Source organism: Loxodonta africana, chromosome 4 (assembly GCF_030014295.1).
Source record: "Loxodonta africana isolate mLoxAfr1 chromosome 4, mLoxAfr1.hap2, whole genome shotgun sequence".
In the NCBI taxonomy this organism is placed as follows: domain Eukaryota; kingdom Metazoa; phylum Chordata; class Mammalia; order Proboscidea; family Elephantidae; genus Loxodonta; species Loxodonta africana.
In genome coordinates this window covers 131273490-131297631 of record NC_087345.1, presented here as the reverse complement: position 1 = coordinate 131297631, position 24142 = coordinate 131273490, and the positions used below count along the sequence as shown (strand labels likewise).

General features: G+C 39.6%; 1 protein-coding gene across 1 annotated transcript in view; it reads left to right on the top strand.

Annotated features, from left to right (window-relative positions):
* The first annotated feature begins 19074 nt into the window (after positions 1 to 19074).
* A2ML1 (alpha-2-macroglobulin like 1) overlaps positions 19075 to 24142 on the top strand; it is a 44593-nt gene continuing 39525 nt past the window's right edge. The window contains exons 1-4 of the mRNA XM_064284653.1: positions 19075 to 19139; positions 20017 to 20200; positions 20792 to 20954; positions 21556 to 21608. Coding sequence (XP_064140723.1) covers positions 19075 to 19139; positions 20017 to 20200; positions 20792 to 20954; positions 21556 to 21608 — 465 coding nt within the window. The remainder of the gene's footprint in view (positions 19140 to 20016; positions 20201 to 20791; positions 20955 to 21555; positions 21609 to 24142) is intronic.

Below are 24142 nucleotides of genomic sequence, written 5' to 3'. Positions count from 1 at the left end.
GGCTGGTGTGTTACTATGATGCTGAACAGGTGTCAGCAGAGCTTCCAGACAAAGATGGACTAGGAAGAACGGCCTGGCAAGTGGCTTCTGGAAATCAGACCATGAAAACCCTGTGGATCACAGCACTTCAGCTCAATAGCAGCTAACAACAACACAACAGTCATTAATAACAGACCCAAAAGAATATATCTGATATCTCCAAATCCTGGATTTCATGCTTTAAATTGGTGTTCATTTTCATATAACCTTTCTGTAGACTGTGAATACGTATGTAATAAAAGTCATTATTTACTAAGAATTTATTTGGTACAAACTAAACCTAAATTGGACATACTGGTTTTCTCTTGTGCCCCTACTGATCAGAGCCTCCAGTGGCACTCATGAAGTCTTCCATACCTAACTATAGAGAGCTTTGGCGTGTGCACATGTGTGGGGACTATTGAGGGGAAATATGGGGGAATTATTTCGACTGTAGAAATAAGTTCTAACAACTCTCTGAAGGGATATTGTTGGCAGATCTAAATCTCTATATATATATAGATAGATTTTCACTGAAAATCTCCTGTGTGCCAGATTCTGAGCTAAATATGACGGATACCTCAGAAAAACAGAGTACTCTGCCTTCACAGCTTATATTGCCTGACTGTGCTCCACAGGAGAGCTTTCCAGGTCAGTATAGATGTGAATTCTAGGCCTTCAAATGCTAACCAACTACTCCAAGGTGTAGATTCAATTTAATGTTCACTATTTTACCTATGTATCACTGTGTATATGGAAATGTTTTGAAGGAAATTACTAATAATTAACCACCGAGGCAGCCCCTCATATTTTCTGGGCAACTCCCCTTGCTCATGAAGAAAGAGTCCATCTGGATTCATTCCACAGAGAGCTCATTAGTCTTGGCGCCATGCTTCCTCTACCCCACGGTGTTACTATTTCTATTTTACTCCAGGGTGTAGAGTTCCAAACTAGAGTTGCTGATTATAAGCCCAGAAAAGTCCCTAGAGGAACAGAGTGCAAGAGGCAGGGGATGAAGAGAGAAAGGGAGACAGTTTTATGGTCCCTTTTGATTGGATACAGGTGGGGAAATGCAGAGAAGTTCACGTTCTGCACCTTTATTTACTACCTTAAATAATTTGCCCAAGAGGATCCTTCCCTAAGGGTCACTCGTGCTGGCTAGGCTATCTTCCCTTCCTTCAGAACTTTGCTGTAAACTCCAGGAAGCCTTTCTAACTACTCTTAGAATGAGTAGTTACACTAATGGCTCTCCAAGTATGATCCCTGGACCAGCATCACCAGCATCACCTGGAAACTTGTTAGAAATGCAAATTCTCAGGCCCCCATCACAGACCTACTGACTCAGACACTCTGGGAGTAGGGCCTAGGAATATGTGTTTTAACAAGGCTTCCGGTTGATTTCGTGCACATTAGAGCTTGAAAACCCCTGCATTATAGCATGGTTAATAAATCAATTGAGACAAAAGATGGATTCTTCTCCCAATAGTATGCAAAGTATGTGACGTTAACTGTATGAAAGAATAACTAAGTAATGATGTCACTAGTTATAAAATCTTTACCAAACCTGAGCCCCAAACAGAAAAGGCACATTTAAAGGGTACGGGAGAGGATAGGAGCAAAAGGAATTAATGTGGAGGTAACGGAGAGATGGATGGAATGTTAGGTAACCATGGCCCTTTTTGCTTCATTTATACGTTCATACTGAGTACGTAAGAGAGGGAAAGAAAGATGGATAACCTTTGATTCTCACTCTAAAGGGTTTCACAGTATAGGTAGGGAAGACAGGCATCTAAGTAAAGGGCAACAAGATGACCACTGCCATGGTCAAGTTTACTAGGCACTGAAGTTTCCGGGGCACAGAGGAAAGACGAATTAGTTCTATCTGGAGCAGTGGAGGATGATGAGGTGGATTAGGAACACCTTTGTGGAGGGGTTAGTTGAATCTGAAAGGAAGATGAGAAATTATCCAGGTGGGGAAGGAGAAAAGACCATTGAGACAAAGGGAACAGCATGAACAAAACATACATATGAAGCTGTTTTTCAAATTTTTTTTTTCCTGCCTGCTTTCATGTTTTTTAATTTTTTCTTTTTTTTCATTGTACTTTAGATGAAGGTTTACAGAGCAAATTAGTTTCTCATTAAACAATTTATACACATATTGTTTTGTGACATTGGTTGCCAACCCCATGATGTGTCAACACTCTCCCCTTCCCTACCTTGGGTTCCCTATTACCAGCTTTCCTGTCCTGTCCTGCCTTCTAGTCCTTGCCCCTGGGTTGGTGTCCCTCTTTAGTCTCGTTTTGTTTTATGGGCCTATCTAATCTTCGGCTGAAGGTTGAACCTCAGGAGTGACTTCAGTACTGCATTAAAAGTGTGTCCAGGGACCGTACTCTCAGGGTTTCTCCAGTCTCTGTCAGACTGGTAAGTCTGGTCTTTTTTTGTGAGTTAGAATTTTTGTTCCACATTTTTTTCCAGCTCTGTCCAGGACTGTCTATACTGCCTGCTTTGCCGTGTCTCTCTGTGCCTTCTGCTGGGTGTGTGGAACTGTCTGTGCCCTCAAACAGAAATAGGCATCTGGCTACAGATCTTGCCTTATTTTACTCTTAAAATACGGATTGCCTGAAAGTTGCTGACCCCAAGAAAGTCCTTCATGATAATATTTAATAATTTTTAAAGCTAAAATTTGTGGGGGCTTACTATGTGCCAGATACTGTTTTAGGCACTTTACATGCATCAAGTCATTTGGTCGTTACACCAACTCTGTAAGATATGGGCTATCATTGCCTCATTTTATAGGTGAGGAAATCGAGGCACAGAGAAGTTAATTAAGTTGCCCTGGGTCACACAGCTAATAAGTGGCATCCCCTACCCGGATCCTTTCCAACATTATCTTTCTTCTATGCAATCGGTGTGTTCTGGTTGCTGTGGCAAGAGGCAGATGATTTAAATCCTCCTTAGCTGTAAGATTAACTTCCTGGGAACCCAGACTAAATACACTTACTGTGATAAGCATCCCTCCGTCGTTGAGGCATCACTACATTTTCATTTCATGGCTAACATATTAATACATATTACTACATGCACATATAGCTCCCACAGCTGGAACCACATCTGTCTCTATTCCAGCTTCTCTTAGATCCCAGGATTGGAAAATATTCGATAGGATCCCAAAGTTAACAAATCTTATCTACTAGAACTAAAGGGTCAGGGTGAAAGAAGATTCCTGGCTGTTTAGAATAAAACCATCTTTACTGGGTTTTTAGAAAAGGTGGGAGAAATAGAGATGCTTAGTGGTGGGCCCTGAATAAGTTACACTGGGAAGAAGAGAAAAACTTAGAGTGAAAAAATTCAAAATGGGGGAGAAGGAAAAGGTACCAAAGGATTTATGGCTAAGCAGGTGTTGTGGATTGAATTGTGTCCCCTCAGGTTATGTGTTGTAAATTCTAACCTCCCTACTTGTGGATATAATCCTATTTGAGAATAGGAGTTTTCTTCATTTATGTTAATAAGGCCCTATCAGTGCAGTGTGTCTTAAATCAATCAATTCTGAAATATAAAGAAGTAGATTAGCACAGAAGAAAGCAAGTGCACATGGGGAAACATCAGTACCTCGTGGAGATCTCCAAGGAATACCGAAAAGAAAGCCAGAGAAGCTGAGACAAGGATTTTTCCCCAGAGCGGACAGAGGGAACCTTCCCCTAGAGTCGGCCTTCTGAATTCAGACTTCTAGCCTCCTAAACTATGAGAAAATAAATTTCTGTTTGTCAAAGCCAGCCACTTGTGGTTATTTTTTTACAGCAACATCAAAAAAACTGAGCAGGCTGTGTAATGCTTCTTTCTTCCTTCCTTTGTTATGATATGTAAAAAATGCCTCATCCCTATATTTAGCTCAGTCTGAGACTGATACTATCGATGACCCACTGATCTCACCTCATACGTGGATTTGCAGCTTTCTAATGAACTTCTGAGGACATGGATATGTGCAAAATCAGTTTGAATGATATGTGCATACACAAAGACATAATATCACTGAAATCAGTGGCCTAACACCTCATCTGGAAACCCTGGTGGCGTAGTGGTTAAGAGCTACATCTGCTAATCAAAAGGTCTGGCAGTTCGAATCCACCAGGCGCTCCTTGGAAGTTCTATGGGCAGTTCTACTCTGTCCTACAGGGTTGCTATGAGTCAGAATCGACTTGACTGCAATGGTTGTTTTCTTTTAACACCTTATCTTACTTCTTCAGTTTCTGTGTGTTTATCCAATCTGATAATCTCTGTTTTTAATTGGAGTATTTAGAGCATATACATTTACTGTAATTATTGATATCATTGATTTTAAATCTAGTTGTTTGCTATTCGTTCTAACTGTTCTTTGCTCTCTCTTCCCTGTTTTCTACCTGCTTTTGGATTTTTAAAAAATTTAATGATTCCATTTTATGTAGATTATTGAATTATTATGTATCCCTCCCTCCCTTCCTTCCGTTTTTTAGATGTTGCCTTGTTGTTAAGTGTTGCCAAGTCAATTCCGACTCATAGCGACCCCATATGACAGAGTAGAACTGCCCCATAGGGTTTTCTTGGCTATAATTTTTATGGAAGCAGATGGCCAGGTCTTTCTCCCACAAAGCCACTGGGTGTGTTCGAACTGCCAACCTTTCCATTAGCAATCAAATGGTTAACTGTTGCACCACCAGAGCTCCTTAGAGGTTGCCTTACGGTTTTATATATTTAACTCGTCACAGTCTACCTTCAAATAATAGCACTTCATGCATAGCATAAGAACCTGACAACTGTACATTTCCAGCTCTCTCACCTATTCTCTGTCGCAGTATTGTTTTACAGTTTACTTTTACATATTTATAAACCTGACAATACAGTGTTACTTTTTTTTTTTTTTTTGCTTTAGGCAGTCACTTTATCTTTTAGTGGTATTAAACAATTTTTTTAATGTTTTAATATTTATTTTATTTCTTATTATTTCCAGAGATCTTAATTTTTATGTGTGTCATTTCTGTCTGGTATCTTATTCCAGGGGTCAGCAAACTCTTTCTGTAAAGGGCCAATAGTAAATAATTTACATTTTGTATGCATATGGCAGCCCTGGTGGTGTAGTGGTTAAGTGCTACGGCTGTTAACCAAGAGGTCATCAGTTGGAATCCTCCAGGTGTTCCTTGGAAACTCTATGGGGTAGTTTTACTCTGTCCTATGGGGTGGCTATGAGTTGGAATTGACTCCACGGCAGTGGGTTTGGTTTTTTTTTTTTTGGTTTATGCCATATGGTTTCTTGCAATCTTTCAAGTCTACCGTGTTAGCACAAAAACAGCCACAGGTAATACATAAATTAATGAGTGTTGCTGCTTCAATAAAACTTTATTTTCAAAACAGATGGAAAGTTAGATTTGATCTGCGGACCATAGTTGGATAACTTGTCTTATATCTTCTACCTTAAGAATTTCCTTTAATTTTCCTTGAAGTACAGGTTGGGGGGCAATAAATTCTCTCAGTTTTTGTTTGCTTGAAAAAGATCTCTTTTGCCCTCCTGTTTGAAAGATATTTTTGCTGGGTACAAAATTCTGGATTTCCTTTTTTATTTTTCTTTCAGTACTCTAAAGATGTCGATCTCTTATATATTTTGTTTTCATGAGAGGTTTGCTATAATTCTTATCTTTGTTCTTCTAGATGTAAGATGTCTTTTTTCTCTGGCCACCTTCAAGATTCCCTCTTTATCTCTGGTTTTCAGCAGTTTGAATATGTGTATAGGTGTGTATGTTTTGGGCTTTTTTTATGTGTGTTTTTTGGGCATTTATCCTGCTTGGATCTGTTGATCTGTGATTCTTGGATCTGTTGTTTGATGTCTTTCATTATTCTTGGAAAATTTCCATCCATTATCTCTTCAGACTTTTTTTTTCTGCTTATTCTTTCTCTCTTCTTCCAGGATTCCAAAAGCATGCATGCTAAACCATTTGATACTCTTCTGCAGCTTTTGGGTACTCTGTTTTTTTTTTTTGCTCTTTTTTCTCTTCGTATTTTAGTTTGGATAATTTCTATTGACCTGGCTTCAAGCTGTATGTTTATTTCCTTAGCTGTATCATCTACATATGAGCCCATCCAAGGAACTGTTTTTCACTAATACTGTGTTTTTTAAATTTCTAGCATTCCTATTTGACTTCTAAAAATCACTACCACATCTCTTCTGAAATTCCTCCATCTGCTTATCCATATTAGCCATTTTTTTATTTTGATCCTTTAACATATTACTCATAGCCATTTTAAGATCTCTCTGATAGTGCTAACATCTAAGTCATCTCTGAGTCTAGTTCTGTTGATTGTTTTGTAGCTTGACAAGGGGGTTGTCAAATTACTTTTTGTAATTTTTTTTGGCTTTAACAAAGAGAAGTTTATTTTCTCACAGTAAAGTAGGCTAAAAGTCCAAATTCAGGGCATCAGTTCTAGGGGAAGGCTTTCTGTCTCTGTTGGCCTTCTCATTAATCTTTTCCCCAGACTAGGAGCTTCTTTGCACAGGGATCCTGGGTCCAAAGATTGCGCTCTGCTCCTGGCACTGCTTTCTTGGTGCTATGAGGTCCCTCTGTCTCTCTGCTTGCTTCTTTCTTTTATATCTCAAGAGATTACCTCAAAACACAATCCAGTCTTGTAGATTGAATCCTTCCCCCTAATACAACTGCTGCCCATCCTCCCTCACTAACATCATAGAGGCAGAACTTACAACATATAGGAAAATCACACATCTCATAATTTTTGATTGAATGCCAAACATCTTATGTAGAGCAGGAGAGAACAGATAAATAGTATTTATGCCTGGAGATGGATAACCTCTTCTCTGCAGTTAGCATGGCACGTTTAGTCAATCTAGTTAAAAGGTGAGCTGAATTTAGGTTTTGTTATTGCCAAGATTACTTTCAATGCACCATGGGCTTCATGTTCCTCTTATGATGCTGTCTTAGGCTAGCCTCTAAAGAAGCAAAACCAGTAAAACATATATATATACACACATATATATATGTATATATATATATCTCAAGGAAATGGCTTACACGGTTGTACAGGCTGGGATGTCCCAAGTCTGTGGATCAAGATAGAGGCTTCTCCTGATTCACATAGCTGTAAGGTATGGCGAACCTAAGATCTGCAGGTCAGAGAGCAGGGCTCTTGCTCACAGGCTGTGAAGATTAATGAATCCCAAGATCAGCAGGCAAAATCACAAGAAAGCTGCTAGCTCAACTCCCAAGAACCAGAGGTCAGACAAACAGAGGCCAGGTGCGGAATCTAGCACGAGAAAAAAGCCCCCAAGCCTTGCCAGAATGTTCACTTATATTCGATGCAGCCCACACACCCAAGGAAACTCCATTTCAATTGATTGGTTACTCACAGCAGAACCCATCATGAGGGTGATCACATATCAAATCTCAACAGAGAAGCGATCACAACATTATACAACTGCCAAAACACTGAGAATCATGGCTCAGCCAAGATGACACACAATCTTAGCTATCACAGATGCCTTATGCTTAGGGTGGGGTCTGGAGTCCTGTTGTTTTTTTTCAATGTTTATGCTCCACTTTCAGCTTCCAGCATTCTCTTTACACCATGTAGGCACCATACAGGCAGTCTCTCTCCATGTTCCTGCCCTTCCTTCAGTGGCAAACTTCTGCTGCTTGTTACTTGGTGTTTGCTAGGGTGGTGGGGGGTGGGGGCGAGCAGAATAGTCTTCTTCACCTTCAGTCTCAGGTAGGCATTATTTGCCTGGGCCTTGTTATTATATGCTGCCGAGTCTGTTCTGACTCATAGTGACCTTATAGGACAGAGTAGAACTGTCCCATAGGGTTTTCAAAGACTGGCTGGTGCATTTGAACTGCCAACCATTTTGTTAGCAGCCAGGTTCTTACCCATTGAGATGCCAGGGCCTTAGGGATGAGGTATTTCATATTCCTGCCTCTCCTTCTGTGACAGGCAGTCACACTGTGCCTTGGGTCTATGTCAAGTCTTGTGTGGGAAAGATTTTCTTGCTACTCCTCCAGTTATAGGAAATCTCTAGAAGTATAGAATACTGGGCTCAGGACTGTTTCTTGTCCCTGGCAACAATGGGTCTTCACCTGTGCCCTGGGGGCAACAATGTTTGCTGCTCCCCCCAGAATCTTAAGCTTATATATATGTATACACATGTAGTCCCTGACTTATGAAGGAGTTCTCTTCCAATGACTCCATTATAAGTCGGTTCTAACTTAAGTTAAATACCTCATTTTTATTATTATTATTTTTGTTCTCATTATTATTGCCTTTTATTATCAGTATCTTTATAAATCCAAACTTTATTTGTCTTTGGGGGTTGGAACATTGTAAGTGGGTCCATATTATAAAGATAAAAAAATAAGATGTACAAAAAAAAAAAAAGATGGTTGTTAATGTTGTTTGGCATAACTTGAGTATGTCATAAATCAGGGACTACTTGAATATAATTTATTTTGCTTTTGTCATCATTGTTGAGAACATACACCGCAGAGCATACACCAGTCCAACAATTTCTACATGTACAATTCAGTGACATTGATTATATTCTTCGAGTTGTACAACCATTCTCACTCTCCTCTTCTAAGCTGTTCCTTCCTTGTTAACACAAACTCACTGCCCCATAAGTTTCTTATGTAATCTATAAGTTGTTGTTGTCCATTTGATCCCATATAGATAAATCTTAAGAGCACAATGCTCAAGGCAGACATTCTTTCCTAGTTAAGCTAAATTATTGTTTGGTTTTAAGAAGACTTCAGGGGACACTTTTGGTTTAAGGTTTAAAGATTATCTCAGGGCAATAGTTTCAGGGGTTCATCCAACCTTCTCAGCACCATAAAATATGGATTTAATAGGAATTTTAAATTCTATTCTACATTTTCCCGCTTTTGATTAAGATTCTTCTGTAAAGTCTTTGATCAAATGTTCAGTAATGGTAGCTGGACACCACCTAATTCTGGTCTTTTGGCAAAGGAGGCATTTGTTCATGGAGAAAATTAGCCACACATGCCATTTCCTCCTCCTATTTCTGACTCTCCTTCCTCTGTTGCTCTAGTCTTAAGCCTTTTTAAAGAAGGGTCTGGGCAGCTGGGGCCCTTCCTGCTGTGGTAGCTAATATTTTCCTCTATGCCTATATCTCCGAGGAAGGCTCTTTTCAGTTTCTCATCTTGCCCCCAATCTTCTTGTGGGTGTCTAGTAGAAGTCATAGAAAAGACTCCATGAGTAAGTACAAATTCCCCTTGTTTCTGTGGCTGGCTCCCAGAAGTTCTTTGTAGTCATTGGACTCCACTAACGACTAAATTTTTAGTAATTCATTAAAAATTTTAGTTGATTTCTTCTCACCCATTTATATGATGACCCAAATTCCACCCAGGCTCTGCCACAGATGAGATGGTCCAGGCATTCAGTTTTTTCTTGGATTTTAGGCTACTTTGTTGGCCTGCAACTTCATCTCAGCTCTTAGGTTCAACATTTCTATTCAAGAAAAGTTGTGCTTTTGTAGTTTATTTGGCTTTTTCTTATTGTCAAGGTGGGAGTGGCTCTCTTTCCACCTTTTTAAAAAATTTTTTTATTGTGCTTTAACTCAAGTTAGTCTCTCAAACAAAAATTTATATACACCTTGGTATGTACTCCTAGTTGCTTACCCCCCTAATGAGACAGCACACTCCTCCTCTCCACACTCTATTTTCGTGTCAATTCAGCCAGCTTCTGACCCCCTCCGCCCTCTCATCTCCCCTCCAGACAGGAGCTGCCCACATAGTCTCATGTGTCTACTGGATCCAAGAAGCTCACGCCTCACCAGTATCATTTCTATCCCATAGTCCAATCCCTATCTGAAGAGTTGGCTTTGGGAATGGTTCCAGTCTTGGGCTAACAGAAGGACTGGGGACCATGACCTCTGGGATCCTTCTAGTCTCAGTCAGACCTTCCAGTCTGGTCTTTTTTCCACAAGATTTGAGGTCTACATCCACTGTTCTGCTGCTTCTTCATGGATTCTCTGTTGTGTTCCCTGTTAGGGCAGTCATCAGTTGTAGCCAGGCGCCATCTAGTTCTTCTGGTTTCAGGATGATGTAGTCTCTGATTTTATGTGGCCCTTTTACTGTCTCTTGGGCTCATAATTGCCTTGTGTCTTTGGTATTCTTTATTCTCCTTTGCTCCAGGTGGGTTGAGGCCAGTTGATGCATCTTAGATATCCACTTGCTAGCATTTAAGACCCCAGCTGCCACTCTCCAAAGTGGGATGCAGAATATTTCCTTAATAGATTTTATTATGCCAATTGACTTAGATGTCCCCTGAAACCATGGTCGCAAACTCCTGCCCCTCCTACGCTGGACTTTGAAGTGTTCAGTTTATTCAGGAAACTTCTTTGCTTTTGGTTTAGTCCAGCTGTGCTGACCTCTCCTGTATTGTGTGTTGTCTTTCCCTTCACCTAAAATAGTTCTTGCCTATTATCTAATTAGTGAATACCCCTCTCCTTCCCTCCCTCCCCACTCTTGTACCCATTGAAGAATAATTTCTTCTGTGTTTAAACTGTTTCTCGAGTTCTTATAATAGTGGTCTCATACAATATTTGTCTGTTTGCAATTGACTAATTTCACTCAGCATAATGCTTTCCAGAGTCCTCCATGTTATGAATGGATAAATAATGATATAGTCACACAATGGAATACTATGCATTGGCAAAGAACAATTTGTCATTGTTCTTTGCCAATGCATAGTATTCCATTGTGTGACTATATCATTATTTATCCATTCATCTGTTGATGGGCACCTTGTTTGTGTCCTTCTTTTTGCTATTGTAAACAGTGCTGCAATGATCATGGGTGTGCATACATCTGTTGTGTAAAGGCTCTTATTTCTCTAGGATATATTCCAAGGAGTAGGATTGCTGGATCGTATGGTAATACTATTTCCAGTTTTTTACAGAAGTAAAAATGTTTACAGATTTCCAAAGTGGTCGTACCATTTTACATTCCCACCAGCAGTGTATAAGTGGTCCAGTCTCTCCACAACCTCTCCAACATTTATTATTTTGTGTGTTTTGGATTAATGCCAACCTTGTTGGAGCGAGATGGATCACATTGTAGTTTTGATTTGCATTTCTCTAATGGCTGATGATCATGAGCATCTCCTCATGTACCTGAATGCCTTCTTTAGTGAAGTGCCTGTTCATATCCTTTGCCCATTTTTTAATAGAGTTATTTGTCTTTTTGTTGTTGAGTTTTTGCAGTATCATGTAGATTTTAGAGATCAGATGCTAATCGGAAATGTCATAGATAAAAACCTTTTCCCAGTCTGTAGGTAATCTTTTTACTCTTTTGGTGAAGTGTTTGGATGAGCATAGATGGTTGATTTTTAGGAGTTCCCAGCTATCTAGTTTCTTTTCTGGTGTTTATGCATTGTTAGTAATGTTTTGTGTACTGTTTATGCCATGTATTAGGGCTCCTAGGGTTGCCCCTATTTTTTCTTCCATGATCTTTATTGTTTTAGATTTTATATTTAGGTCTTTGATCTATTTTGAGTTAGTTTTTGTGCATGGTGTGAGGTATGGGTCTTGTTTCATTTTTTTGCAGATGGATATCCAGTTGTGCCAGCAGCATTTGTTAAAAAAGGCTGTCTTTTCCTGATTTAACTGACTTTGGGCCTTTGTCAAATATCAGCTGCTCATATGTAGATGGATTTATGTCTGGATTTTCAATTCTGTTCCATTTGTCTATGTATCTGTTGTTGTACTAATACCAGGCTGTTTTGACTACTGTGGCGGTATAGAAGGTTCTAAAATGAGGTAGTATGAGGCCTCCCACTTTGTTCTTCTTTTTCAGTAATGCTTTACTTATTCAGGGCCTCTTTCCCTTCCATATCAAGTTGGTGATTTGTTTCTCCATCTCATTGAAAAATATTGTTAGAATTTGGATCAGAATTGCATTGTATCTATAGATCACTTTTGGTACATTAGACATTTTTACAATGTTAAGTCTTCCTATCCATGAGCAAGGTATGTTTTTCCACTTATGTAGTTCTCTTTTGGTTTCTTGCAGTAGTGTCTTATAGTTTTTTTTGTATAGGTCTTTTACGTCTCTGGTTAGATTTATTCCTAAGTATTTTATCTTCTCAGGAGCTACTGTAAATGGTATTGATTTGGTGATTTCCTCTTCGATGTTCTTTTTGCTGATGTAGAGGAATCCAACTGATTTTTGTATGTTTATCTTGTATCCTAATACCCTGCTGAACTCTTCTATTAGTTTCAGTAGTTTTCTTGAGGATTCTTTAGGGTGTTCTGTGTATAAGATCATGTCATCTGTAAATAGAGATACTATTACTTCTTCCTTACCAATCTGGATGCCCTTTATTTCTTTATCTAGCCTAATTGCTCTGGCTAGGACCTCCAGCACAATGCTGAATAAGAGAGGTGGTAAAGGGCATCCCTGTCTGGTTCCCAATCTCAAGGGGAATGCTTTCACACTCTCTCCATTTAGGATGATGTTGGCTATTGGCTTTGTATAAATGCCCTTTATTACGTTGAAGAATTTTCCTTCTATTCCTATTTTGCTGAGAGTTTTTATCATGAATGTGTGTTGAATTTTGTCAAATGCCTTTTCTGCATCAATTGATAAGGCCATGCGGTTCTTGCCTTTTGTTTCATTTATATGATGCATTACATTAATTGTTTTTTCTAATGTTGAATCATCCCTGCATACCTGGTATGAATCCCACTTGATCATGATGAATTATTTTTTTGATATGTTGTTAAATTCTATTGGCTAGAATTTTGTTGAGAATTTTTGCATCTAAGTTCATGAGGGATATAGGTGTGTAATTTTCTTTTTTTGTGGTGTCTTTACCTGGTTTTGGCCTCAGGGATATGCTGGCTTCATAGAATGAGTTTGGGAGTATTCTGTCCTTTTCTGTGCTCTGAAATACTGTTAGTGGTAGTTTTCTTCCCTGAAAGTTTGGTAGAACTCTCCAGTGAAGCTGTCCAGGCCAGGGCTTTTGTTGTTGTTGGGAGTTTTTTAATCACGTTTTCAATCTCTTCTTTTGTTATAGGTCTATTTAATTGTTCTACCTCTGCTTGTGTTAGTTTGGGTAGGTAGTGTGTTTCTAGAAATTCATCCATTTCTTCCAGGTTTTCAAATTTGTTAGAATACAATTTTCATAGTAATCTGATATGATTCTTTCAATTTCAGTTGGGTCTGTTGTGATATTGCTCATCTGATTTCTTATTCAGGTTATTTGCTTCCTCTCCTGTTTTTCTTTTGTCACTTTGGCAATGGTTTATCAATTTTGTTAATTTTTTCAGTGAACCAGCTTTTGGTCTTGTTAACTCTTTCAATTGTTTTTCTGTTCTCTATTTCATTTAATTCTGCTCTAATTTTTATGATTTGCTTTCTTCTTGTGCCTGAGGGTTTCTTTTGTTGCTCTCTTCCTTTTCGTTCAGGTTGTAGGGATAATTCTTTGATTTTAGCCCTTTCATCTTTTGGATGTGTGCATTTACTGATATAAAATGCCCTCTGAGCACTGCTTTCACTGTGTGCCAAAGATTCCAATAGGAAGTGTTTTCATTCTCATTGGATTCTATGAATTTCTTTATTCCATGCTTGATGTCTTTTATAACCCAGTCATTTCTGAGCAGAGTATTGTTCAGTTTCCAAGTGTTTGATTTCTTTTTCCTACTATTTCTATTATTGATTTTTACTTTTATGGCCTTATGATCAGAGAAGATGCTTTGTAATATTTCGATGTTTTGGATTCTGCTAAAGCTTGCCTTTTGACCTAATATGTGGTCTATTCTAGAGAATGTTCCTTGTGCACTAGAAAAGAAAGCATACTTGGCTGCTGATGGGTGGAGTGTTCTGTATATGTCTATGAGGTCAAGCTGATTAATTGTGGCATTTAGATCTTATGTGTCTTTATTGAGCTTCTTTCTGGATGTTCTGTCCTTCGTCAAAAGTGGTTGTTGAAGTCTCCTACTATAACTGTGGAGCTATCTATCTCACTTTTCAATGCTGTTAGAGTTTGTTTTATGTATCTTGCAGCCCTGTCATTGGGTGCATAAATATTTAATATGGTTATATCCTCCTGGTATATTGTCCCTTTAATCATTATATAGTGTCCTTCCTTATCCTTTGTGGTAAATTTAACTTTAAAGTCTATTTTGTCAGAAATTAATATTGCCACTCCTGCTCTTTTTTGGTTGTTGCTTGCTTGCTGTATTTTTTTCCATCCTTTGAGTTTTAGTTTGCTTGTGTTTCTAAGTCTAAGATGTGTGTCTTGTAGTCAGCACATAGATGGATTGTGTTTTTTTAATCCATTCTGCCACTGTCTGTCTTTTTATCGGTGTATTTAGTCCATTTACATTCCGTGTAATTATGGATAGGTATGAGTTTAGTACTGTCATTTTGATGTCTTTTTTTGTGTGTCGTTGACAGTTTCTTTTTCCCACTTAATTTTTTGTGCTGAGTAAAAAAAAAAAAAAAATTGTTTATCTTTATATATTGTCTTTTCCTCTAATTTGTTGTTGTTGATTTTGTTTCTGCTGAGTCTCTATTTTTTTCTTGTATTTTATTTTGATGAGTAGGATTGTTAGTGTCCTTTGTGGTTACCTTATTTACCCCTATTTTTCTGAGTTTAAACCTAACTTTTATTTCTTTATATTGCCTTGTCTTTCTCTCCATATGAAAGATCTATGCATACATTTCTTAACCCCTCTTTATTGTTTTAATGTTGTCTTCTTTTACATAATGACATTGCTGCTTCTCCATTTTGAGTTTTTTTATTTTGATTTATTGTTGTGATTTCCCTATCTGGGTTCACATCTGGTTGCTCTGTCCTGTGTTCTCGTCTGGGGTTGATATCTGGTATTATTCATTTTCTAAACAAAGAACTCCCTTTAGTGTTTCTTATAGCTTCAGTTTGGCTTTTACAAATTCCCTAAACTTCTGTTTACCTGGAAATGTCATAATTTCACCTTCATATTTGAGAGACTGTTTTGCTGGATATATGATACTTGGTTGGCAATTTTTTTCCTTCAATGCTTTATATATGTCAACTCATTGCCTTCTTGTCTGAGTGGTTTCTGCTGAGTAGTCCGAGCTTATTCTTGACTCTCCTTTGTAGGTGACTGTTCGTTTATCCCTAGCCACTCTTAAAATTCTCTCTTTATCTTAGGTTTTGGCAAGTTTGATTATAATACGTCTTGGTGACTTTCCTTTGAGATCTACCTTACGTGGAGTTCAATGAGCATCTTGGATAGATATCTTCTCATCTTTCACAATATCAGGGAAGTTTTCTGCCAACAAATCTTCAACAATTCTCTCTGTATTTCCTGTTATACCTCCCTGTTGTGGTACTCCAATTGCTCATAGGTTATTTTTCTTGTTACAGTCCCACATGATTCTTAAGGTCTCTTCATGTTTTTTAATTCTTTTATCTGATTTTTCTTCAAATATATTGGTGCCAAGTACTTTATCTTCAAGCTCACCAATTCTGCCTTCCACTTGCTCAATTCTGCTCCTCTGACTTTCTATTGAGTTGTCTAATTCTGTAATTTTATTTTTACTCTTCCAAATTTCTGATTGCTGTCTTTCTGTGGATTCTTGCAGCTTATTAAATTTTTCATTATGTTCCTGAATAACCTTTTAAATTTCCTCAACTGCTTTATCTGTGTGTTCCTTGGCTTGTTCTGTGTATTGCCTGATCTCCTTCCTGATGTCTTGAAGAGTTCTGTATATTAATCTTTTGTATTCTGCATCTGGTAATTCAAGGAGGGCAACTTCATCCAGAAGATCCCTTGATTCTTTGTTTTGAGAGCTTGTTGAAGTGATCATGGTCTGCTTCTTTATGTGATTTGATATTGACTGTTGCCTCTGAGCCATCTATAAGTTATTGTATTAGTTTATTTTATGTTTGCTTTTTTTACTGTATCCTACCTTTTCGCTTTGTTTTGTTTTAGTAAGTCCAAATAGGTTGCTTGAGTGAGCTAGCTTGATTATTTTTGCCTTTGAAGCTCTTATGTCCTGTCACCAGATGGCTAGAGCTGTTATCAGGTATATCAGCCTAGGAGTCCATTCAATTTTCTTGTATGGATTTGGCTCAGGTGCCCAGGTGTGTGGTATAGGCATGTGGTACAGGCTCTGCCCTATAGTCTTAGAGGAGCAGGGGTGATTGGTGTAGGTATGGGTATTTGGTTGCAGGAGCAGGTCACACTCTGAACAAGGCAGGGGGCTGACAACCATTCCCTGAGTGTCTGTGAGGAAAGCACATCCCTGTTGCCTACAGGGCAGAGGTGGGTGGGTTCTGCAGACAGACCATGGGCACCCAATGCTTTTGGTCATAAGGACTGGGAGGTACCAATTATCCTTGGACATGTGTCGCGGGTGTCTGGGTGATGTGGGTGGAGCTACTAGTCCTTAGGCCCCTGATGTGGGTATGTGAGGACCCTGTTTAATAGGCAAAGCTATGTCAAACATCAAACACCCACCTCTCCACCGCACAGTTGAAACAGTTGCAGTCCGCCAACAAGGGCCTATGCTCCTAAAATAGGCCCACAGAGGTCCGTGAAGGGGAAAAGGTATTCAAAGTCCTTGGACAGTTTATGCCTGGACAGGGGCTACTTCTGTCCTGAGCTCCCCAGGTTAGCCGAGCAGGCAGATTATCTTTTTTCCCAGTTGTGAATTTATTCCTTCTCCAATGCAGGAAGAATGGCTCGGGGGCTTTCAGGTCTATCTCTGGCCCAGAGAAATCGACAGCCACTGAAGCTGGCTTGGGGGCTGGGAGCTCTGTAAAATATATGTGAGTGTTTATCTTTTGTCAAAAGCACCGTTCTTCTCTGGTTCCAGATGTGTGAGTAGGCTGTGCAGTTGGCTGTCTCTCCCTGAGGAAACAGCAGCCAGTATGCTACTGCCAACCCACTGCAGTCACTCCAGGAAACGGTGCCTGAGGGTTCCCCACTATTCAGGTCTTGCAACTCCGCTCTGCTTCTGAACCGTTTCTCCCTCCCCCGTCACTCGGTCCATTTTCTAACTTTGCCTTTTATGTTCAGGGCTCCTAGCTTGTCATAAATATGATCATTTCACTTGTTTTTTTTTGGCCATTGTTGTAACAGGGATTACTGGGAGTGTCTGACTAGTCCGCCATCTTGTCCCCACCTCCTCTTTCCACTTTTTTACCTACTAAGTGGAATCAAAGAAGCTTTGATGGTACAGTGGTTAAACACTCAGCTGCTAACCAAAAGGTCAGTGGCTTCAACCCACCAGCTGCTCTGCAGGAGAAAGACGTGGCAGTCTGCTTCCATAAACTGTATACCTTGGAAACACTATGGGGCAGTTCTACTCTGTCCCATGGGGTCGTTGTGAGTCGGAATCAGCTTGAAAACAATAACGTTTGGTTTTAAGTGGAGCAGAACTTCTTACATATTGTTTTATATCATGGCCCTCCCTCCTATTAAATTACTATTGCAAGCAATTCCCCCTGTCATGGAAACACTGTTTTTAATAGCTGCATACTACTTCTTTATATTAATATGACAGTGTATTTAAACAAACTTATATTATTGGACACTGTGTTAGACAAAAAAAAAAAAACCCAAACCCGTTGCCGTTGAGTCGATTCTGACTCTTAGTGACCCTATAGGACAGAGTAGAACTGCCCCGTAGCGTTACCAAGGAGCAGCTGGTGGATTCGAACTGCCAACTGTTTGGTTAGCAGCCTTAATGCCTAATCACTGAACCACCAGGACTCCATTGTATTAGACATAATGTTTTATTTTCCTAGCATCTCCTTCACAACCCCAATGCACTTCCTATAGGAGTGGACTCCTCTTCCTTTGGAGAACTGCCTGTCCCCAACTCCAGTGGGGCCGTCAATCATAGTACTCTATCACCCTGACCTCTGTGTGTATCCTGAACACAGTGATTGGTTCAGAGGTGAGCATGTGAGAGATGAAGGAACAAAGACGTTCTTCAGAAATTTCTGTAACATAGATGAAGAAGTTTTGTCTATTTGAGTCATAGAGCTGGAAGAATATGAACCAAAGACTGGCAGCTGCCATCTTCCCCACTACTTGGAGGAAAGCTTGTGTACAGTAAATGAAGATGAGGCCAACTAGAGATAAGCAAACAACAGAGAAAGATTGGAGAAGTGAGTCCTGGTGACATCAAGTCTCTAATGCCAGGCCCCCCTAACAGCAACAAAGTCTATGAGTTGATCTTTTTCCTTCAGCTCTTCCTTCACTTCTGTGATCCATCCAGTTATCAAAAACCCTTTTTATTTAAGCTGGTTTGATTTGGGTTAGTCATTGGTCCAGAAAAGTAGCCGCACTTATTTATACTTTCGGTGGCTTCTAAGTCTTGCTATTATAAAGGACACTGTGAAGAAACTAATTGTAGATAACTTTTTGCATATATGCATGATCTTTTTTTCCCATTATGATACATTCCCAGAATAGGAGCTGCTGGGTCAAAGAATATGCAAATCATAAAGGCTTTTGATGTGTATTGTGAAATTGCCCTCAGAAAAGTTGTCCAATTTATAATTTCTTCAGAGCTGTATATGTCCCTATTTCCATACAGTCACAACAGTACTGAATAGGGTTAATGTCCAAAAAAATTCCCAAATACATAGAGGTTTACTGCTTTTCTATTGATACTGCCCCCATACCTACATTCTCAAATCTGACAATAGAATAATAGAAGGACAAAAAGAGATTAAATGGGAATTTGGAATGAAATCAGAAAAAAGGGTGGAGTCCAACATGTTTTGTGAGAGCTTTACCGCTATGAATACTCACTCTGACTTTTTCCCAAAACTGGTATTATGGACTGGCAGAACCAGTATGCATGTTGCAGGGAGAAGGAAATTTGAGGAAGTGAAGAGAGGTCTTACCCTGTTCTACCACCTTAGCCTGAGGCACCAGCGAGTGATTGGCTGGAGCCTCAGTCATAGGTCCACACCCTACCTGGGGAGTTAGTACATAGCTTACTGCACCAGAGCAGACCACCTGTTCCTGGTCCTGAGGAAACCTGCTCACCCACAAAGATGTGGGCTCAACTCCTTCTAGGAATGCTGGCCCTATTGCCAGCCATTGCAGAAGAACTTGCCCCGTAAGTGCTTGGCATCTGAGTTGATTTAGAGCAGGTGGCTTCTTTGCCTATCTTTCTTTCAAACACAAATAGTGGGGACAGGAGATAACTTTTGGTTTATTTTTTGGAGGCTTAATTTCATTCTCACCTTTCTTTTTCCTTGGTTTCATGGCTCCTTTACTCAAAGAGAAGAGCTAAGTTACTAAGAGGAAGCTTTAAAAAAAAAGATAAACATTAAAATTTAGTAGAGTTTTCGTACCTTATTTTCTCCTTAGCAGCCCACGGGTGGGAGTTCCTGGATGGTGGAAATAGTTAATGCTCTCAGCTGCTAACCAAAATGTTGGAGGTTCAAGTCCACATAGAGGCACCTTGGTTCCTGGTGATATACTTCTGAAAAATCAGCCATTTGAAAACCCTATGGAGCACAGTTTTGCACTAATGGACATAGGGTCACCATGACTCAATCAACTCAACGGCAACTGGTTTTTAGCCTAGGAATCCACTAAACCCCAAACCCACTGCCATCGAGTTGATGCCGACTCATAGCGACCCTACAGGACAGAATAGAACTGCCCCATAGAGTTTCCAGTGAGCACCTGGTGGATTTGAACTGCCGACCTCTTGGTTAGCAGCTGTAGCACTTAACCACTACGCCACCAGGGTTTCCAGCGTAGGAATAGGTTCTTAATAATGGGGTCCTCAGTGGTGGGAGATTTAAGTCTATTCAATGAGTTATTTATTACTTGCCTGCTTCTCCCTTATAGAAAATAAGGTTCATAAGGGCAGGGGCATGGTCTGTTTAATTCACTGCTATATGCCAAGTACTTAGGAGATTGTCTAGTTTTTCAATGAATGAATAAATCATTACTGCCCTGAAATCCTTTCTATCCCTTAATAGAAACTACCTGGTGACATTACCAGCCCAGCTTAACTTCCCCTCCACTCAGAAGGTTTGTTTGGACCTGACCCCTGGGTATTATGGGGTAAAATTCACTATTACTCTGGAGACCAAGGACAAGATCCAGAAGTTGCTAGAAGAGTCTGGAATGAAGAAGAGGCACTTACATTGTATCTCCTTTTTGGTAGGCACAGATTCTGCTCCAATTCTAATCCCTTACTTATCCTATTCTCTTCCCTAGGCACTCACTATAATCTTACTTCAAATATAATTTCTGTTATATTTGCTCTGGGCTCTAAACTTCTCTTCCCCAACCTTAGCTTCAATTCCCTGCCATAATTCACCCGCAATTTCCTTGACCTTGGACTTCCACTTTTAGTTCCTGACCTTAACTTCTGATATTACCGCTCCCCTTAAGGTCCTTGAGTAGGGAATTGGTTTGAGCTTGACTACTAACCTAATGGTTGGTTTCAAACTCACCCAGTGGCATTGTGGAAAAAAAGCCTGGCAGTGCAGTCTGCTTCCATAAAGATTACAGCTAAGAAAACCGTATGGAGCAGTTCTTCTCTGCAATGTATGGGGTTGCCATGAGTCAGAATCGACTCTACAGCAATGGGTTTTTTGTTTTGTTTTGTTCTCTTCCTGTAGCTTGTTTTATGGCTCTACTCTTGCTACTCCCCTGTAATTCAGTTTTTTACTTTAGCCTCTTGCTGTTGGGCTGAGAGCAGTTGATTTCCCCAATCTACCTCTCCCAGCACTCTCCTCTCTTGGCCAGGTACCGCCTCCTGCTGGTGGCACAGAAGAAGTAGCCACAATCCGAGTGTCAGGAGTTGGAAATAGCATCAGCTTTGAGGAGAAGAAGAAGGTTCTGATTCAGAGACAGAGGAGTGGCACCTTTGTACAGACTGACAAACCTGTCTACACCCCAGGGCAGCCAGGTAAGAGGCTCAGATGTGGAGTTGAACAAGAGACTGGGGAGACAGCTGTGAATAATGGTACCGAGGAAATTTGTGGTTTTGCTTTGGGAGGTAGGCTGCGAACCAGAGAGTGCAGAAGAAAGTCTGCAGAGACGAGGTATTGCGGGTGTTGAATATATGCCCAATGTTACACAAGTAAAAGAATAGTGGGTGGAGTAGCTACTGTGTGTGCTTTTCTAAAACAAAAGAACATATTTTTTCTGGAGTGGAAATTTGGCAAGTGTAATTGGTTTTCTGGGTCTTAGATCAAGCTGTTTGGATGTGGATAAAAAAGCATTAAGGGCACTTGGCTTGCGTTTCTGTATTTGTGTTATGCCTTCTTCCTTAGCGAAACACTCCATTCTAAGATTTCAAAGTCAGGAGTCCTGAAGAGAAACCTTTTTGGGGGCTTTACCTTTCTCTCAAACTAGGTTTTTCTTTTTCTTTCAAGGTATGTTTTCTACCTGATGAGGTTGTTCTGACTCAGAAGTGTGTGTGAGAAAGTAGAGGGGGTGGAAGACGAGAAGATTCTGGGGCGGGGGAGTGGAAAGCTGTTTTACTAATGATGCCTGTCTCCTTCTAGTGTATTTTCGCATTGTCACCCTGAACAGTGATTTCGTTCCAGTGAATGACAAGGTGAGGATTTAGTTGGGAGGAGGGAAAGGGCAAACTAAGAGAGAATTGAGAATAGGAGAGAGACCTTTGGTCTGTGGTTCGAACCCACCAGCTGCTCTGCAGGACGAAGATGTGGCAATCAGCTTCATAAAGATTTACAGCCTTGGAAACCCTATGGGGCAGTTTTACTCTGTCCCATAGGGTTGTTGTGATTTGGAATCGAGCAGAAGTGACTAGGTCTCAGCTTCAGCATGTACACATCGATTAGGCTGACCTTCCTGAGAGATAGTTACATTTGCCGTCGTTTAAAAAGAGTTTTTGCAAACTTCAAAACCTTCTCTTCAGGAATGATGCCAAGTGGCTTTGCAATTCAAATACTAAGAAATAATTCAGAATAATTCCATTTTAACAAAATGAAAACATTAGCGTATCTACCTCCACAATCTTTTTATTTCCTGTGAGGAAAGCTAATTGTTTTCATTATTGAAACAATAGACAATCCTCTTGGGGCAACATTAAAAAAAAAAAGTATGAAAGGTAAACATGCGGTAATATTTGGCAAATATTTAAAATTTTCTTGAATAACTCAATCCCTAGAATCATAAGCTTGTAATAGGTTTGACCTCATTTTGGGCTAGTGCCACTTCTACAGACATTCCTGCTGTTTTCTTTTTCCCCCATCACAGCCCAGGTATTCAAATAAAGATTTTAAAAATAATCATAGGGAAAGTATTATTTTCTTTTTTCATTTCTATGTTCTTAGAGCCTCTGTTTCTTTGATCTTCATACAGGGAAGCTATGAGCTTGCTACTGATTGATAGCCTCCCCTACGTCTTTCTTTGTTAATTACAATTCTTTTTAGCTTCTTCTCAACACCTGTATCCCTTCTTTAGCAGGAGTTCGGTATACTATTAAGTGCTTTTTCTTTCTTTCTTTTTTTTTGTATTTTTGGTGAAAGCTTGCATAGCAAATTGGCTCCCATTGAACAATTTCTGTGAATATCATTCTGTGACATTTTTCACAATATGTCAGCATTCTCATTTTTTTCGTTAATCTAGCTTCCCTGCTCTCCCCTCTCCGTCTCACTTTTGGTTTAGGATAAATATTGACTGTTTGGTCTCAAATAGATGACTGTTTAAAAGGAGCCCAGTACTCACAGGTAATATTGTTTATCTTCTGAGCCAATCTATTATTTGGCTGAAAGGTGACTTCCGGGATTGGATTCAGTTCCAAATTTAGAGGATATGTCAGGGTGATAGTCTTGGGGGATTCTCTAGCCTTTACCGGTCCAGTAGATCTGGCCTCTTTTTAGAAATCTGAGGTTTGTTCTACATTTTTCTCCCATTCTATCCGGGACCATCTATTGTGTCCTTGGTCAGAACAGTTGTTAGTAGTAGCTGGACACCATCTAGTTCTTCTGGTCTCAGGATAGATGAGACCATTGTTTGTGTGAGCTATTAGTCCTGTAGACTGGTTTCTTCTTTGAGTCTTTGGCTTCCTTCTTTCTCTTTTGCTCCAGATGCATGCAGACCAATAGTTGTATCTTAGATGGCTGCTTGCAAACTTTTAAGACCCCAGATGCTAATCACCAAACTAAGATGTAGAACAATATCTTTATGAACTATGTTATGCCAATTGACCAAGTTGTCCCCCAAGACTATGGTCTTAAGCCTTCAGACCCAGTAAACCAAACCCACCAGTTGTTTGGTTATGTCTAGGTAGTATCCGCAATGGTGCCCCCATGTGCTTTATTATATATATGAGTATATATGCAGCACACACAAACATGTATGTACACATACCTACAGATACACCTACACATAAAAAAAAAATGCACACCCATTATTCACATGTGCCTTCCTATACCTGTGTAACCATCCATATATTTTTTGGTAGTTATTACTGTTGTTGCTTTTCCCAAATTGCCCCTTATTTTTGTGTACTTCTTAGTGTCATCGTTCACCAAAAACAACATGTGTCTACTATCTAGAAGGAGCCCTGGTGGCGCGGTGGTTAAGAGCTAGTCTGCTAAACAAAATGTCAGCAGTTTGAATCTACCAACTGCTCCTTGGAAACCCTATGGGGCAGTTTTACTCTGTCCTGTAGGGTCACTATGAGTTGGAATCGACTCAACGGCAATGGGTTTTTTTTTTTTTGAATTATCTAGAAAGTGATTTCCCCTTTTATCCCTGGTAGCCATCGAAGAACATTGCTTTCAGTGTGTATACCTATTCTTGTCTTTTTATAAAAGTAAGACCATGCAATATTTGTCCTTTTGTGATTGACTTATTTCAGTCAGCATAATGCCCTCCAGATTCATCCATGTTACAATGTTTTGAGAACTCATCATTTTTCTTCGTAGCTGTGTAGTATTCCACTGTATATATATACCACAATTTGTTTATCCAGTCATCCATTGGTGAGCACTTATGTTGTTTCTTCCTTTTTGCTGTTGTGAATAATGCTGCAATGAACATAGGTGTGCATGTGTCTATTTGTGTCACTGCTATTAGATCTCTAGTGTATATACCTAAGAGTAGGGTTGCTGGATCAAA